Source organism: Chenopodium quinoa, unplaced genomic scaffold (assembly GCF_001683475.1).
Source record: "Chenopodium quinoa cultivar QQ74 unplaced genomic scaffold, ASM168347v1, whole genome shotgun sequence".
Classification (NCBI taxonomy): domain Eukaryota; kingdom Viridiplantae; phylum Streptophyta; class Magnoliopsida; order Caryophyllales; family Amaranthaceae; genus Chenopodium; species Chenopodium quinoa.
Window position 1 is genome coordinate 4268617 of NW_018745324.1, and position 16911 is coordinate 4285527.

The 16911-nt window shown below is 38.7% G+C and overlaps 1 protein-coding gene across 1 annotated transcript; it reads right to left on the reverse strand.

Annotated features, from left to right (window-relative positions):
• Positions 1-1841: 1841 nt before the first annotated feature.
• LOC110712728 lies at positions 1842-2587 on the reverse strand. The gene is made up of 2 exons (XM_021891182.1): positions 2351-2587; positions 1842-2291 (listed from the first exon to the last, which is right to left on the reverse strand). Exons 1-2 carry the CDS (start codon positions 2585-2587, stop codon positions 1842-1844), a joined length of 687 nt encoding a protein of 228 aa, XP_021746874.1.
• Between the last annotated feature and the right edge of the window lie 14324 nt (positions 2588-16911).

Here is a 16911-nt window from a genome sequence, read left to right on the forward strand (position 1 = left end):
ACAGAAGAAACAAAGAATAAATGATCATCGGGGAAAGAGTCATTTATAGGGCTATCTGAAGTAGACTGAAATCTTAATTGAGAGAGGTGATCCGCAACAACGTTCTCGGCACCCTTTTTATCTCGAATCTCTAAATCGAACTCTTGAAGGAGCAAAATCCATCGAATGAGCCTCGGTTTAGCCTCTTTCTTTGCTAGAAGATACTTCAGAGCGGCAGGGTCAGTGTGGATAATTACTTTCGAACCAATGAGGTAAGTTCGAAACTTGTCAAGAGCATACACAATAGCTAGGAGCTCTTTCTCAGTGGTGGCATAATTCATCTGAGCCTCATCCAAGGTTTTACTAGCATAGTAAATGGCATGCAAAACCTTGTTCTTTTGTTGTCCAAGCACGGCTCCCACAGCATAGTCACTCGCATCACACATGATCTCGAATGGTAAATCCCAATCCGGAGGTTGTATGATTGGAGCAGTTATCAATGCCTCCTTGATCCTGTTGAAAGACTCCATACAAGCATCAGTAAACTCAAATGTTGCATCCTTAAGCAACAATTGAGTGAGGGGTTTCGCTATTTTCGAAAAATATTTTATAAATCGGCGATAAAACCCTGCATGACCAAGAAAACTTCTCACTCCCTTGACATTCACAAGAGGAGGAAGTTTCTCAATCACCTCAATTTTTGCTTTGTCAACTTGGATGCCACGATCAGAAATAAGATGACCAAATACCACTCCTTCATTGACCATGAAGTGGCACTTTTCCCAATTCAAGACCAAATTTACATCAGTACAACGTTTAAGCACCTTAGAAAGATTATGCAAGCACATATCAAAGTCAGAACCATAAACACTGAAATCATCCATAAATACCTCCATGATGTTCTCGATGAAATCAGAAAAAAATGGCCATCATACACCTTTGAAACGTCGCAGGGGCGTTACACAACCCAAATGGCATTCTGCGATAAGCAAATGTACCATAGGGGCATGTGAACGTTGTCTTCTCTTGATCCTCCGGATGAATGGGAATCTGAAAGAAACCTGAATATCCATCCTAATAACAGAAAAAACTATGTTTTGCTAATCTTTCAAGCATTTGATCTATAAAAGGTAAGGGGAAGTGATCTTTCAAGGTGGTTGTATTCAACCTGCGATAATCGATACACATATGCCAACCTGTGACAACACGAGTAGGAATTAGTTCATTCTTATCATTTTTAACAACTGTTGTCCCCCCTTTCTTAGGAACGACTTGTACCGGGCTCACCCACGTAGAATCTGAGATGGGGTAGATGATGCCCGCGTCAAGAAGTTTCATTACCTCTTTCTTCACCACCTCTTGCATATTAGGATTCAATCGATGTTGTGGTTGAATGCAAGGGCGATGATTCTCTTCCAAATTAATTCTATGCATACAAAAATTAGGACTTATCCCTGTAAGATCATCAATGCTATACCCGATTGCCTTTTTATGCATGCGAAGCACAGTCAAAAGCTTAGAAAGTTGGCTATCATCAAGTTTAGCACTAACAATTACAGGGCATTCCTTATTATCGTCAAGAAATGCATATATAAGATGAGAAGGCAAAGGTTTTAACTCTACCTTTTTTACCTGTGACTCAGAAGTAGAACAAATAGTTTCCATTACCTCAAACCCCTCAGTGTTAGGGGCATCCAAGTCACGAATCAAAGAGTCAATCTCTATATCTCCTTCTCCTTCAGAAACCTCCAAGGTGAGAACAGCTTCTAATGGATCATTAGCTAACTCACGAGGCGTATTATCTCTCACAATTTCATCAAGCACATCAATCCTGCAACAAGTATTCTCAAGCATAGGCGACTTCATTGCATTGTTAGATTAAAAGTCACTGTATCATCACCAACAGACAAAGTAAGGGACCCGGACTTGACATCAATAATAGCACCTGCAGTACACAAGAAAGGTCTACCTAAAATGATCGAAATATTTCTATCCTCCTCCATATCCAAAACTACAAAGTCATCAGGGATGAAAAATTTTCCAACCCGAACGGGTACATCCTCCAAAACACCTAAAGGGTATTTTATAGAACGATCCGCCATTTGCAAAGTGATCTGTGTGCATTTTAAAGCTCCCATATTCAACCTGTTACAAACTTTATCAATGAATAATGCACCTACATGACATGGGATGGAAAAACTACCAGGGTCCTTAAGCTTAGGTGGGGATTTATTTTGCAATATAGCACTACACTCTGCAGTTAGAGCGACTGTTTCTACACCACCAAAGTCTTTCTTCTTAGTAATCATTTCCTTTAAAAACTTTGCATACATTAGAACTTGAGAGACCAAATTAGTAAAGGAACAGTTACCTCAAGGTTCTTGACCATAGTCAAGAACTTACCGAATTGTTGATCTACCTTGGTCTTTTGCATTCGATGTGGGAATGGTAGCTTTGGCTCGACGGATGGAGGCTCAAAACCTTTCTTTTTCTCTTTTTCAGCATCACTTGCTTTAGCTTTCCCATCTTTTGAGGTGGGAACATCATATGAGGCCTTCTCTGCAACCTCACTATTCTCCTTCTCAAGATTTGCATCATCAGTAGGCATTTGTGGCCCTTCGTAACTGACACCACTACGAGTAGTGATAGCATTGGCGGTCTCCTTGGGGACCGGTTGTCCCGGTAAGTGGCCAGGTTGCCTTTGGATATTGGTACCTGCGACTTGTGCAATTTGGTTCTCCAAATGCTTTCGTGTTTTTCAACTCCTTGATGCTATCTTCAGTATTTTGCTTCATGGTTGTCATCATTCTCATAAGGTCAGACATAGTGGGCTCTTGAGTGCCATGAGAAGGTTGTTGTTGTTGAGGTGGCCTATTGAAACCCGGAGGAGGATGATGAGAGGCCCCTTGTTGAAGTAGTGGAGGCCTTGCAACATATTGCTAAGGTTGAGGGTTGTGAGGTTTTGACCACTGTTGTTGAGGTTGAGGATTTTGAACATTATTGATTTTGTATGAAAGGTAGGGATGATTCCTCCAACCTGGATTGAATGTGTTAGAATATGGATCATTTGGTTGCCTTTGCTGAAAGGCATTCACCTGCTCCATCTGATTGGTCTCTTGAGAATTCTAAGTACATTGATATCCAAAGTGACCCTGTATACCACACAATTCACAAAAAAAATGAGTTTGCGAAGGTTGAGAAGACATAGCATTAACAGATAAAAGAGAAGATTCTTGAGCGGCCTGCAATGCTTCAATCTTTGCAGTTAATTGAGCCATTTGAGATGTCATGAGTGAATAGGCTTCAACTTCCATCTTCCCTTTCTTTGGTCGTGTTCTTTGAGATGAGAAGTGGTTGGCTGCAAGATTTGCAAGAAAATCATACCCTTCCTCGATTGTCTTGTCAAGGAAAACACCACCTGCAGCAGAATTAACAATACATTTAGTCTCGGGTTCTAGTCCGTTATAGAAAATACGAACAAGATTCCACTTTTCAAAATTGTGATGCGGGCATGATCGTTGAAGATCTAAGAATCTATCTCATGCTTCCCTAAGAGATTCCCCCGACTCTTGAGAAAATGTTGATATTTGATGTCGAATCTTTTCAGTTTTTTCAGGGGGAAAATATTCTTTGAGGAATGCTTGAGAAATCTTGCTCCACTCCGTCTCCTCGACAGTGTTCAACCACTTTTGATCTCTATCACGAAGGGAAAATCCGAACAACATCACTTTCATTTGATCTTGAGTGACTCCTTTGTGATGAACAATGGAGCATAATTGTTGAAATCGCTGCAAGTGATTAATCGGCTCGTCAGTAGGATGGCCACTAAATTGATTTTGTTGGACCATACTGAGCAATGCGGGTTTGATCTCGAAGTTCTCTGCAGTGATTGCTGGCATTTTAAGACCCGTTGGAATCCCATCTTGGGATGATACTCCGTAAGAATTAAGAGACCTATTATCAGTCATCTCTTTGCGTGTGTCAGACTGTGTTGTAGAGCTCTTCTGTGAGTGGGTCTTTTTCTGCTTCCCTTTCCCTTGTTTTTTGAGTTGCCTAAGGGTCTTGTCCAAGTCTGGATCTGTAGGGATCAAATCACCTATTCGTTTTGACCTGGGCATAAACAAAAAGAAAAGAAAGCAATGAGAATGTCCCAATTGAAACTAGAAGTTCCAATGGGACAATAAAAACAGTTCAAACAATCAAACTAAAACTAATAGAATCTAGCCGTCTCCCCGGAAACGGCGCCAAAAACTTGATGAATAAAAAGTTATACCGCAAGTGCACGGTGTCTGTTGTTAGCAGAGATTTATCAAATACGGGTCGAATCCCACAGGGAGACAGGTTCTATTAGTTTTTGCCCAATTATATGAACTAATTCTATAAACGAATAATGATTGATGATTAATTAACTAAAGAATGACAATAATGAAAGTAAGGTTGTTCTCAGACAAATTAAAGTCTAGGGCATACGTACGGTCCGCCATGCTTATACCAATCCAAGAAATGCAAACAATCCATTAATAAACAAACTAGGTCGAATAATTAAAGCACTTGTTAATCCTACGATCGGGAATTAACGCTTACGAATTAACATATGTAGTTCGGCCGCTAACATAATCAAATTCGCCAATTGTAATTAAGCCTCTAAAAATATGATCTTTCAATTCTGATTTTTATTAGCTAAATAATTAACTCATGATATTGGCCAATTACATGAATCAAACAATAAAGCACAAATCAATTGGAATTATTCAAACCCTAATTCATAAATTTATAAATAAATAAGCACAAATAATCATGGTATAAACATGGCTTCCCTCACTTAACCCTAGAAAACGACTACTCACTCATAATTGAAATAAACAAAACAAAAGAAATAAATAGACTTGAATTCATAATTAATAAAATAAATAAAGAAAAAAAAGAATAAATGAAATACCTCGATGATTGAATTAATGGAGAAATAAAGCTAGGGTTCAACAATGGAGAGAAAAACTAAGAAACGCTTAATCTAGAAAAATAAAGCATAAAGAGGCAAAATAAAATCTTCTAAGTATTTATATTTTTTGCCTCATCTTAATAAAATTAATAAATAAATACATAAGTATAATGCTATTGGATGACAATTGATGACGTGGAACCAGGGAAGCAAGGATGCGAGTGGCTCATCATCACCACCCGACCAGACCCGCGGCCGCAGGTGGTTCCCGCGCCCTGGCAGTGGCGGCAGCAGCCTCGAGGGGGCGCGGGACAGGGGCGCGGCCACCCCCGCGGTTGGCTGGTTGCATCGACTAGATTGAAATGCTCATAACTTCTGTTCTAGGAATCCTCTCGGGGCGTGTGACCTATCATTGGAAATCTCTTCAAGTCTAGTTTCCAAAGCAACTTGAATCTTATCAATCCAATCTGTATAACTCAAGATATGATCAAAAGAGTGAGGAAAGGTCATTTTTGATACCTTGCAAACCTTCGTTTTTCCCCGTTTCTCACTCAAGTTCACTTCCGTAAGGTCCATAGTGACTCTCGTGGATGATATTTTCATTTTCCATGCATAAAATCCTTAGAGCCAACATCCACGAGCATATATCCCTCGATCAATGAACCCGATCAATCGATTTCCATTCAAATATCATCCGAATCATCTCTAAACACTTCGAAAGCTTCCAAATGACTATGAAATCACCTGAAACATTAAGAAAAACACAAAAGGAGCGTAATAGAGCGATATATAATAAATAATGTAGACATGACTCTAAAAACGATTAAGAAGACTATGAAAAAGCTCTAAAACTAGCAAAAACGTGCCTAAATAAAACTATATAAATATGATTTATCAGCGTACTGCGACTTGGCAAGATGTCATTGACAGTTTTATGAACCGTTACAAGTGTTACATTCAAACTAAAACTTCTGAACGTGAACTATTTATTCTCAAACAAAAAGAGAATGAAGGCTTTATCGCTTATCTGAATAGGTGGAGGGAAACGGCTTTACTCTTGGTAGATTCTCCCAAAGAAAGAGAGATGGTTTGCCTCTTTATGCAAAATCTGACTCATAAGTATAGGGAACATCTCAAATTTCTTCCACTGAACACTTTCGAAGCTGTATATGACATCGGCATCAATATCGAGGATGAGCTAATAAAGATTGTTGGTAGTAACATTAATAACACTTGGAAAAACAAGAAGAATGACCATCCTTCTTCTTTGTCTTCTAAGCACGAAAATACTACCAACAATATAAGCCAAGTTGATCTCAATGAAGTGTTAGCTCTTGATGCTCCATTGCCCAATAAAAAAAGAACTTACACACCTTTACGAATGACTTATGATGCGGTCTTTGATCGCCTTTACGGTCAAGGCTTGATCACACCTATTGGGCCATTTCTAGAGCCTTAACCTGAAGAAAGGAGCGCCAAATGGAATCCGAATGCCTATTGCAAGTACCATCAAGGAAGGGGCCACACTACCAAGCAATGTTGGAATTTGAAGGACGTCATTCAAGACTTGGTGGATGCAAACAAACTTCCTGTCCCTCTAAGCGGCAAAAAGTAATAAAGACCAAGCGCACAGCGAGTTCATCATGTAAGATTTCATGATATTTTTTTTCTTAATCATTTCCCTTTTCCCCATTAGTCTAGCAAAGATTTCCCTTTATGTTATTAGATCATTGTGTTTGTTGATTCACCATTTCCATCAATAACAAGAGCATTATTCCTTTATATCTCGATCATGACTTTTTTATGCAAAAAATAATAATAAAAAAAATAAAAATCAATTGCCGAACTAAAAACAAGGTACACCAATGTTTTGAGGCACCTTTGCAACCCTATCATTCCCCTTAAACCATTTTCAATCACATATCCATTTCTTCATCAACCACTTTGAGCCTCGTCTAGCGTTTGGCCTCATTTATTCAACCCACATTCACCTAACCCTGGGATGGGAAGGTGTGCAAGTTGTGTAACATTCAGAAAGCAAGTTCAACTAAAAAAATGTCTAAAGGCAAGTGTTCCAATGTCTCCGATATGAACATGTCTCAAATTGCGTCTCTCATCGAGTGCTTGGTACGTGCCTGAGAAACATGAATGCTAAGTGAGTGATGGACCGCATGATGAGATTGCCTACATTGATTCACAAGAATTAAAAAAAGCAAAAAAGAAAAGAAATTCAAAGCAAAAAAATATATGAAAAGTAAAACTTGCAAAGTCTAATACATAATAGCATATCTTAGGGGCTTCTCACGGGTCTTGAGCCTTTTACCCTTTTCTTCCTTAAACCATCAGCTTAACCACATTACAACCCTTGAAAGACCTCTTTGAGTACATACACTTATTCAAATGTTGGTTACAGCTTCGTTCGGCCTGATTTCTAACGGATACGTAGGCAACCTCACATTGAGGTGCGGCCACATTCATATGCATGACCGAGTCAAAAAATATCCAATGCTTATCCCTATGACCTTATCCATCTAGATCTAGACTTGGGGGATTGAACCCACATCATTTAGCCTACCTAGCCTAAAGAGTCACCATCTCGGCTCTTCTCACATCCATTTCCCTCACCCTAGCCTTTGCAGCCTCACCTTAGTATCACTTTCACACACTTCTTGCACACATACATAGCCATATCATATTTCCCTTAGGAACCCTTTATCATGAAATCTTGTTTTCCTATCGCGCATTCTTCATCATCTTTTAAGACAACATGCATTAAAAGAAACATTGTATACTTGCTTAGCTTCCTGACCTGAGCAATATTCATTGTTTCACGCATCACATGATGTTCTTAGTACCATTTAAATATCAATGATTTGTGATCATACAAAGCATATCGTGCTTATCTCCTTGACCTAAGCAACATTCGTTATGCAATAATCACTTCATCTATATACGTGCTTAGCTTCAAGACCTATGTGACGTTCAAGATCATTTCTTTACACCATATATGATTCTTAGCTCCATGACTTAAGTTCATTCATTAATCGTGTCACATGATATAATTATCCTTAGCATACTGGCCTAAGGACATGCATCATGCATACATTATTTTCAAGACAAGAAATTCAATCCATACGATTCATTTCGTCTTGCTCGACGAGGAAGTTCAAAACTTCTTCCCTTTTTCATGTCTTTTCTTTTGAGGAAGTTCAAAAAAATTTCATCGAGGGAAAGTCAAAAACAAAACTTTTTTTCTACGTCTTTCTTTTTTGGGAGAAAGTCGGTATCCTCCACTCATGACTATAATGACGGAAATTTTTTGCTTTTTTGCATTGTCAATTGCTTGTGTCTGCTCATACACTCAAATCATACTTATACACACACAATCACAAGTTATACACATGTCATGTCGTGTCAAGTCAAGCTTGGTCCAGTCAGTTGGTCAAGTCAAACATAGTTTATACGAGTCCCTTGGAAAATTTTATTTTGCAGGTCTCAATTAAAGCCCACGACCGAGGACAAGCGAACCATCTACAACCCACGTTCGGGGACAAGCGAACCATTTACAACCCACGTTCGGGGGACAAGCGAACAATCTACAACCCACGTCCGGGGACAAGAGGACCATCTACAACCCACGTTCGGGGACAAGCGAACCTTTTATAGCCCACGTTCAGGGACAAGCAACCCATCTACAACCCATGTTCGTGGACAAGCGAACCATCTACAGCCCCACTTCTAGGGACAAGCGAACCATCTACAGTGCACGTTCGAGGACAAGTGAACCAATTACATTCCATATTCGGAGACAAGCGAACCTTTTACAGCCCACGTTCAGGGACGAGGGAACCATCTACAACCCACGTTCGGGGACAAGCAAACCATCATCATTTTAGTGATCATCTCCCAACCGAAGATGACTCACGGCGCAAGGTTCTCGACACACAGAGACTTGCAATCTAATAATTAGACAAGTTTTTCCTCAAGCATGGAAAATTGTCGGTCGTTGTCACCTCTCAAGGAAAAGAAGTCAACGATTATATCATCTATCGACTGTCCTCAAGCATTGAGTATCTCAACTGGTGGGTTTCTTCAAGCATAGAAAACCGACAAATTCATATGTCGACTTTCCTCAAGCATGGAAAGTATCATCCGATAGATTTCTACAAACATAGAAAGCTACAAAACACATCAGGCATGGAAAGTATCTTAACAAAACGTCATCCAGTGGATTCCTTCAAGGATAGGAAGCTACCAAACTCATTTGTCACCGATACACTAGTGTCAGATAAGCATTCTATCCCTTTACTCTTTTATCTGTAGAACTAACATTTTTCAGCATGTATCGGTGTATACAGAGTGATTTAGGATCGCAAAACGTCTTGAATCATTCATCGTCCTTATCGAATACTTTGACTATCGTTTTTCGAAACTGATGTTTCTACTAACTTAGTCAAAGTGGGGGCTTCTGTAGATACCTAAAAATGTATCCCCAAAACCAAACACGATGATGAACAAAATTTCACTACCATTATTGGTCGGTTTCAGTATTTAATATTTGGAGTGCTTAAATCCATTTTTCCATTCAATACATTTCATAAACCAATCCATTTCCTAGCTCATTTCTCTAAACCATAACTTATTTTCCTCTTTTCGTGTCCACATCATAAAACCGAGAGAAAATGATTTTATGGCCTAATAATTTTGACCCAATTATTACTTTTTTAGCTAGGCCCTGAAATAAGCTTTCTAACCATATATCATAAGCCCAATTCCGATTTAAAATGAAAAAGATATGAGCGAAATACTAAACTCGGCCCAAAACCGACAGCCTTCTACTAAAACGGCCATATCTTAAAATATACAAAAAAAAAAAAATTACCTTATTCTAATTGGGTTGGAAATTAGACTTGATTTGATTTCCAATTATATATTATGTGCCTTATTCCAAGTTACAGATCAAAAGTTATCATGGTTTTAAAAACGCGTACAAAACTGGAATTACCGCGCACAGTGTAAAAACACCATGTCACAGCAAAATCTGACGTGGCACGGTGCCTGGTGCCGTGATACGGTAATTCCCAATGTGTCACGGTGCTTTTTTCCTTGTTTTTTTCCGCGTGAAAATCCGCTGTCTCACATGAACAGTTGTCGCGCCACAGGATTTTGCACCGCGTCACAGTACAATTTCCCGTGTCACGGTGCCCAGTCCGTGACACTGGGTTGTTCTGTGTTTTCTCCGCGTAGGTTAATTATTTCCCCCGTTTCTCTAAAATATCTCACGTCACACAAACATTTCCCATGTCACGGCATAATTTTCCATGTGGAGGCGTCATTTATCGTATCACGGCGGTGTTTTTAGGCTTTTATCCTTCTTAGGGTTGCGCATGTTCCCTCTGCTCATTTTCCCTATAAATACTCCTCATTTCTGATGTACGGGGCACCAAATCATTCTCCCTTCCTCTCTTTTACACCAAAAATCATTCTTTTCTTTCTCTCTCTCATATTCTAAGCCTTAAACCTATATTCTTAATTACACCATTCTTCCCTTAAGCACTCCAAGGAGTCCATACTTAACCCAGGCCAAGGTTTCGTCCTTAAACCAAGGCATGAAAGGTATAAATAACTGAGGGTTTGCACCAAATCAAATCTACATTTATTTAATTTATTTTTCATTTGATTTATATTTTTTATTGAAGTTACTAACAATTTATTCATGATGTACAAATTTTAAGGAACGCGCGGAATATGAATAATTAATTAATTTAAGTAATCTTATTTTATTTTAATATTGTTAGTATCATGATTTGGTTAATCTATATTTGATTTGACTAACGCTATTATTGTTAAATTGCTTCCAATATTAATGCTTATTTTATTATATTTATTAATCACCATATTGCATGTTTAAAGGGAATATGTAATTGAAAATCACGCCTTATAAGATAATTTGGACAACCTTTTTAGGTTCCTTTTTAATCTTATTGTTTAAATAAGTGATCACAATATTTTAGAATTATGTGTTTCATTAATATTCAACCAATTTAGCATAATAATAGTTTGAAGCAAATTGAATCTTTATTTGCATGCCTTTGAGATTGCAAGAATCACTTTTCACTATAAGAATCGAGCAGAGGCCTATACGGGCGAATGTGACTCCATGACTCACTTCGTACTATCATCCCCGATCCTCCTTTCGTGGATCCGAACCATATGGAGTTAGTAATCTCATTAATTATGAATGGGGTGTAACCTTCACGGGTCAATCGTTGTTGCCTATCATTGTCCCTTTATCGTGGTTGCCTTAAATGATCCGTGAACGGTTTAAAAGTTCTTTAAAAACTTGTTGGCGGCTCCCTACGTTCCTTGTCCCTACTCGTTGTCCCAAATCGTATATGTCATTTCCCACTTCCTATTTGTGCCAAGCATATTAACACATGCTTTAACGTAGGCGCACTTCGAACGATGCCTACAGGAGCAAAGTACAAAGTGCGACCATCCCATTCCGGGAAATCCCCTAGAGTAGTTGAGGTTCCCTCGCCTGCGTCAATAGGCTCGTCCTCTCGGTTAGTGTAGACACCCATTTGTGTCTCCCCAAAACCAAACCCAGTGATGAGTACCTTTCACGTCGAATCATAATCGAATGAAACAAAAGTGTGTAAAAGGTCTAGTGTTGCGGAAAGTTTTAATTCTTTTCTCTTCTCCCTGTTTTTGAAAACTTTATTTTAAGAAAACAGCCAATCCAGTTTGGTTGGTCCATGATATGGGTCCAATAGTGGTGTAGTTGGATGGGGTTTGCAAAGACCTTTCCAACGATATATTATAAGCCCAATTCCGATGAATATTGAGGAATTTATGGCCAATTTACTAAACTGGGCCCGGTCTGAGTTTTAAGTACGGCCCAATGATCTAGGGGAGGGCCTAATATGATTTATCATTCCTAATGTAATTAGGAATGGTTTTGGTCTTCTAGAACATTCTAGAAGGTTTTATCATTCTTAATTCAATTAGGATTCTTCAGAGTTTTAATTAGATCAAATAGCATTTTCGACTGGAATTATATTATTTTATCTTCCAATACGGGAAATTTATCGGATTTTCGAAAACGCGTTGAAATCCAAATTGGCGTCCAACCCCAGGCCTTGACGCCTGGAATCAGGATAGGCGCCAGACGCCAGCCATTGGCGTCTGGCGCTAGCCACTGGTCCTGGCGCCAATGAGCCAGGGCTGGCGCCAAGGTGTTTTTGTGGTCTTCAGACTCTGTTTTGATAAATTATCTTTTTTGGATGATTTTCTCTATAAATATCGTATCAAAAACTCCGTTTTCATTCACCAAGATTCACCAATTCTCTTTATTCTTAAGTCTTCATCAACTATCTTCATCATTCATCAATTAACATTCATCTCTTTCAATAATCCTTTTCATTCATCTCTTTTCATCAATTTTCAATAACATTAACTCATTCATTCTTTCTTTAATACTTTGCTTAACACAAAATTCCGCATTCACAAGATCTTGATACGCCTAGCCATATTCGAAGTTGCCTTCGTCCTAGACGTGAAAGGTTTTAATTTCTGAGGGTTTGGTCCCAAATCTCTCTTTCAATTATTTAATTTAATTGTTTTGATTATTATTTTCCTTGAAGTTACTAACATGTGTATTTTGTTATTAGAAAGAGGTACGAGGCATCCAAGTAATTGATTTAATTGGTTAATTGATTTATGATGTAGATATCATGTTTAGATTGTTATTATGATATTCCTAGTATCATGTCTAGGGTATCTTTAATATCAAGTATGATTAAAAGTATGATGCTTCCTATATTCTCCCTAATATTTATGATTATGATTATGATTATTATTGATTATTTATTATGATTCTTGATATATATTATATATTGTTATTGCTTGATCACCTTTTCATTGCATGTTTAAAGGGAATTTGTATTTGCATCACGCTTAATAAGATAATTGATAATCTTGTTAGGTTAATTGTGATTATAAATTCAAGTGATCGCCAATAATGGTTTATTTGTGCATTTAATATTCAACCAACATAGTTTAAACAGGTTTAGGGTTAATCCTATTGATTGTATGTTAGTCAGAAAGCGCACATGAATACGAGCAGAATAAAGTAGAGGCCTATTATTAGGGCAGGTTCAATCTCTTTTAGGTTGGATTTGTACCATCATCCCCGAACCCTTATTTGGTTCATGACCTTATGGAGTTGACGATATCTTGGATCGTTAAGGGGTGTAACCTTCATCTTATGAACGGTTTACAAGTTCCTTAAAAACTTGTTGGCGACTCTTTTGCTCTATCTTCTTCCCTTTTGGATGCTACCGTACTTTAGTGTATGATCACAGTGGGGTTCAAGCTAGTGGGATTTTTAAAGGCTTGAAATTATTCCCTATAGTTAGCCTCCCTAGAACGTGAGCCAGAGCCTCGTCGTCTAGCCATGCTATATTATGCAGAATAACTATAAAGTAAGGTTCTATAGTATCCAAGGTTCGCCTAGCCGCATGATACTATGTTCGTCAAAAACAAAGTACGTAGTACTAAAAAAGAGCAAAAATTCATCAAGTAGAAATAACATTTTCAAGCAACCAAGAAATTTCTTGATATACTATGACAAATGTTGTGCCAAATTGTACAAAAACAACTAGAAAAAACATGAAGGACGAGCCACATTGTTCTGACGAACTCAAGAGGCTCAGCGGAAATTTGCTCATTTCTTCACCAAATTGAGTCAAAAAAGTCACAAAATACTCCCAAAACAATATACAAACATAATAAAGCAATTTCGTGGCATAAAATTCAACAAACAAGGTGAATTAAGAATTTTTTGTTTTGAAATTTTCAAAAACCCACGGATGAACATGCACGAAATTCATCAAAACCGAAGTGAGTTTGAAGAAAACTTACATTGATCAGGAAACTAGATTAAATAAGATTTGATTTGCAAGAAGTTTGAGCGGATTTGGTGGACAAAGGAGAAAGAACGAGAAACTTGAAGCTTCCGAGCAAGACGAACAGCAAACAACAGCAGCAAACGAAAATGTCGAAGGAAACGGGTTTTATTCAAAAACCCAATTCCAGCGCCAAACGACAGAATTAGTGTCTGGCGCTAAATCTATCACCTGGCGATAGAAGCAACGTGTGGCAACAGTAATTTCTAGCAAGCGCTGGTGCGGCGCTAATACGCGTGGCCCCCGTAAATAATTATGCGGACCTAGTGTAACAGTTTGGGTTCCTTGGTATGCAAGTTAGCCTCTATAAGTAATTTGACATGATTAAGTAATCGGCTCAATTACAATCACAAAAAGTGATCGACCTAATAAATTATCGTCTCACTTAGCTTAGAACGCCCAAGCATTGTCTCATGACAAGCGCACATTAGGGCGCGCTTTAAGGCATATAAATGGGTGATTTTGGATGTATTTAGGCCCGTTTTTGTCGTTTATTACCTTGTTACACTCGTTTCCTTCATATTACGTGCTTCACGGGTTTCGGTCTGTTTTTGGTGTGTTAACAGGTATAGTTAACCAAGTTATGTCGAGTCCCGAACCATTGGTGCGTAATCAGGCTATTATCGATCCTAGTCCACCAAGCTAAGGATTTGCTGCGGTTCTCAAGGCCTTGAAAGGCAAGTTAAGTAGCAGGCAAGGCAGAACAGTTCACAAATATGACACCTGTTCACTATTGTGCTCACAACTTTCGGTATACAAATGATAATAGAGTGATTCTAATTGCATTAGAAAGTAGACTTGAAGAGCTTTCCAACGATATATTGCACGCCTCAAACAGAGCTCTGGATAAGAAGTTGTGACTGTTTTAAGAAGACCAAAGTGCCTAAAACCTTCCTGCCTATGCTGCACGGCCGTGCCACTTTTAGCACGGCTGTGCCAGGCATTAGCACGGCCGTGCCAGGCATTAGCACGGCCGTGCCAAGCCAATTTCCATGCCCGTGCCAGTGCCAGATTTAGCACGGCCGTGCCAGATTCAGCACGGCCGTGCCAGATTCAGCACGGCCGTGCCAGGCATTAGCACGGCCTTTTTCGAGCGATTGGTTTGTCGAAAAGTTGAACTTGAATAAAAAGGTTGTCTTTGATCAAACGCCCTTCCTTTCTTGACCACACGCAGTAAATTAAACCATTTTTTTAATGACTTAACTCAAATTGACTTTGACTTCACGGGTTTTGAGAAAGAAAAAAGCAAAAATAAGGTATATATTTTTGGCAGTATAGGGTTCAAACAAGAGGTTTAATTAGAGGATTAATATCCGACTTACCCCCCTAAAAAAATAACAGAAAATACGCAAATACATGACTCTCTTAGACATAGTCAAAGTGTGCATACATATTAGTGTGTGCTTTATATAGTGAGTGCAAATGACATGGTTTGACTCTTGTGTAAGACCATGGGACTTAGTGCCTAGACTCGATTAAGGACTTGACACTGTATTATTATCAGTAAAAATTAACAGAATTGATTAGCAAACTGTTTAAGTAGACACAAAGTGATGACTGGAGCAATAAACCGAACTGTCGCCAAAACGACAGGACTGGCGCCTCTCTTTGCAGTGTAGCGCTAGATGACAGGATTGTCGCCAGGCGATATGCTCCTCAGAGTGGCGCTGCAGTCTAAATCTCGGCACCATTGCTAGAACGTCGATCTGGAACTGCTTTTGGTATTATTACACTACAGGATATGCCTAAAGTCGTACTAAGTCAACTCTGATTAAATTATTAGACTTTAATTACTCAAATTAATTAATTAATTAGGAAAATCTCTTTTAGTCATTAATCATATTATTTAGTCTTAAAACAAGTCAAACAAACGCTTAGGAAAAACACATAGAGTATGCACAACAAATAATAAACAATTAGTCAAGTAGGCACGATATGATGCAATGAGTTTGCAACCTGATCCGTGCCATTTATGGCACCTTTAGGCTATGTTTTCTTTATATTTCTATGCTCAATTTTGTCGTTTATGTCGTGTTTTTAGGGAATAATTCTTGATTTGCGTGTTTGTGTGTTAGTTTAGAGAAATGCGTGCTTTTAATGGTTTTCTTATTATTTTATTCATTTCTCGACTATTTCCCTCGCTTCTCCGTTTGTTTGACTTGTTTTGTAGGTGTGTCGAGCTTCCCAAGATTTGAACATCGAGGAGGGATCTCAAGTGCATTCAAGGAATTTAACGGAGCTAAGTTAGGGAAGACAAGCACGTAAGTCAAGCCAATCCAAGAAACAAAGGAAAATGAAGGCTTGCAAAGTATCAAAAAAGACATTTGTGCATTGTTTCGGCCATATCTCGAGTTCTACAAATCGGATTGAGGTGATTCAAGTTGGGTTGGAAACTAGACCCTAAGATCTTTCCAATGATAGGTCACAAGTCTTTATACAATTCTTAGATTAGGATTTATAGCCTTCCAAAGTTGGCCCTGCAAATCTGCCGCAATCTAATTCTGCCAATTTTGGGCAGTAAGTCCCCGAGGGCTGGCCGCAGGCTCCTGACAAGCGCACATTAGGGCGCGCTTTAAGGCATATAAATGGGTGATTTTGGATGTATTTAGGCCCGTTTTGGTCGTTTATTGCCTTGTTACACTCGTTTCCTTCATATTACGTGCTTCACGGGTTTCGGTCTGTTTTTGGTGTGTTAACAGGTATAGTTGACCAAGTTATGTCGAGTCCCGAACCATTGGTGCGTAATCAGGCTATTATCGATCCTAGTCCACCAAGCTAAGGCTTTGCTGCGGTTATCAAGGCCTTGAAAGGCAAGTTAAGTAGCAGGCAAGGCAGAACAGTTCACAAATATGGCACCTGTTCACTATTTTGCTCACAAATTTCGGTATACAAATGATAATGGAATGATTCCAATTGCATTGGAAAGTAGACTTTAAGAGCTTTCCAACGATATATTGCACGCCTCAAACGGAGCTCTGGATAAGAAGTTGTGACTGTTTTAAGAAGACCAAAGTGCCTGCAACC

Bases quoted from the DNA above. Each gene is read 5' to 3' on its own strand.
- LOC110712728 (XM_021891182.1), bottom strand. From the start codon at position 2,587: ATGCCTACTGATGATGCAAATCTTGAGAAGGAGAATAGTGAGGTTGCA. The intron at 2,292-2,350 runs GTAACTGTTCCT...AAGTTTTTAAAG, and splicing joins CTATGGTCAAGAACCTTGAG to GAAATGATTACTAAGAAGAA.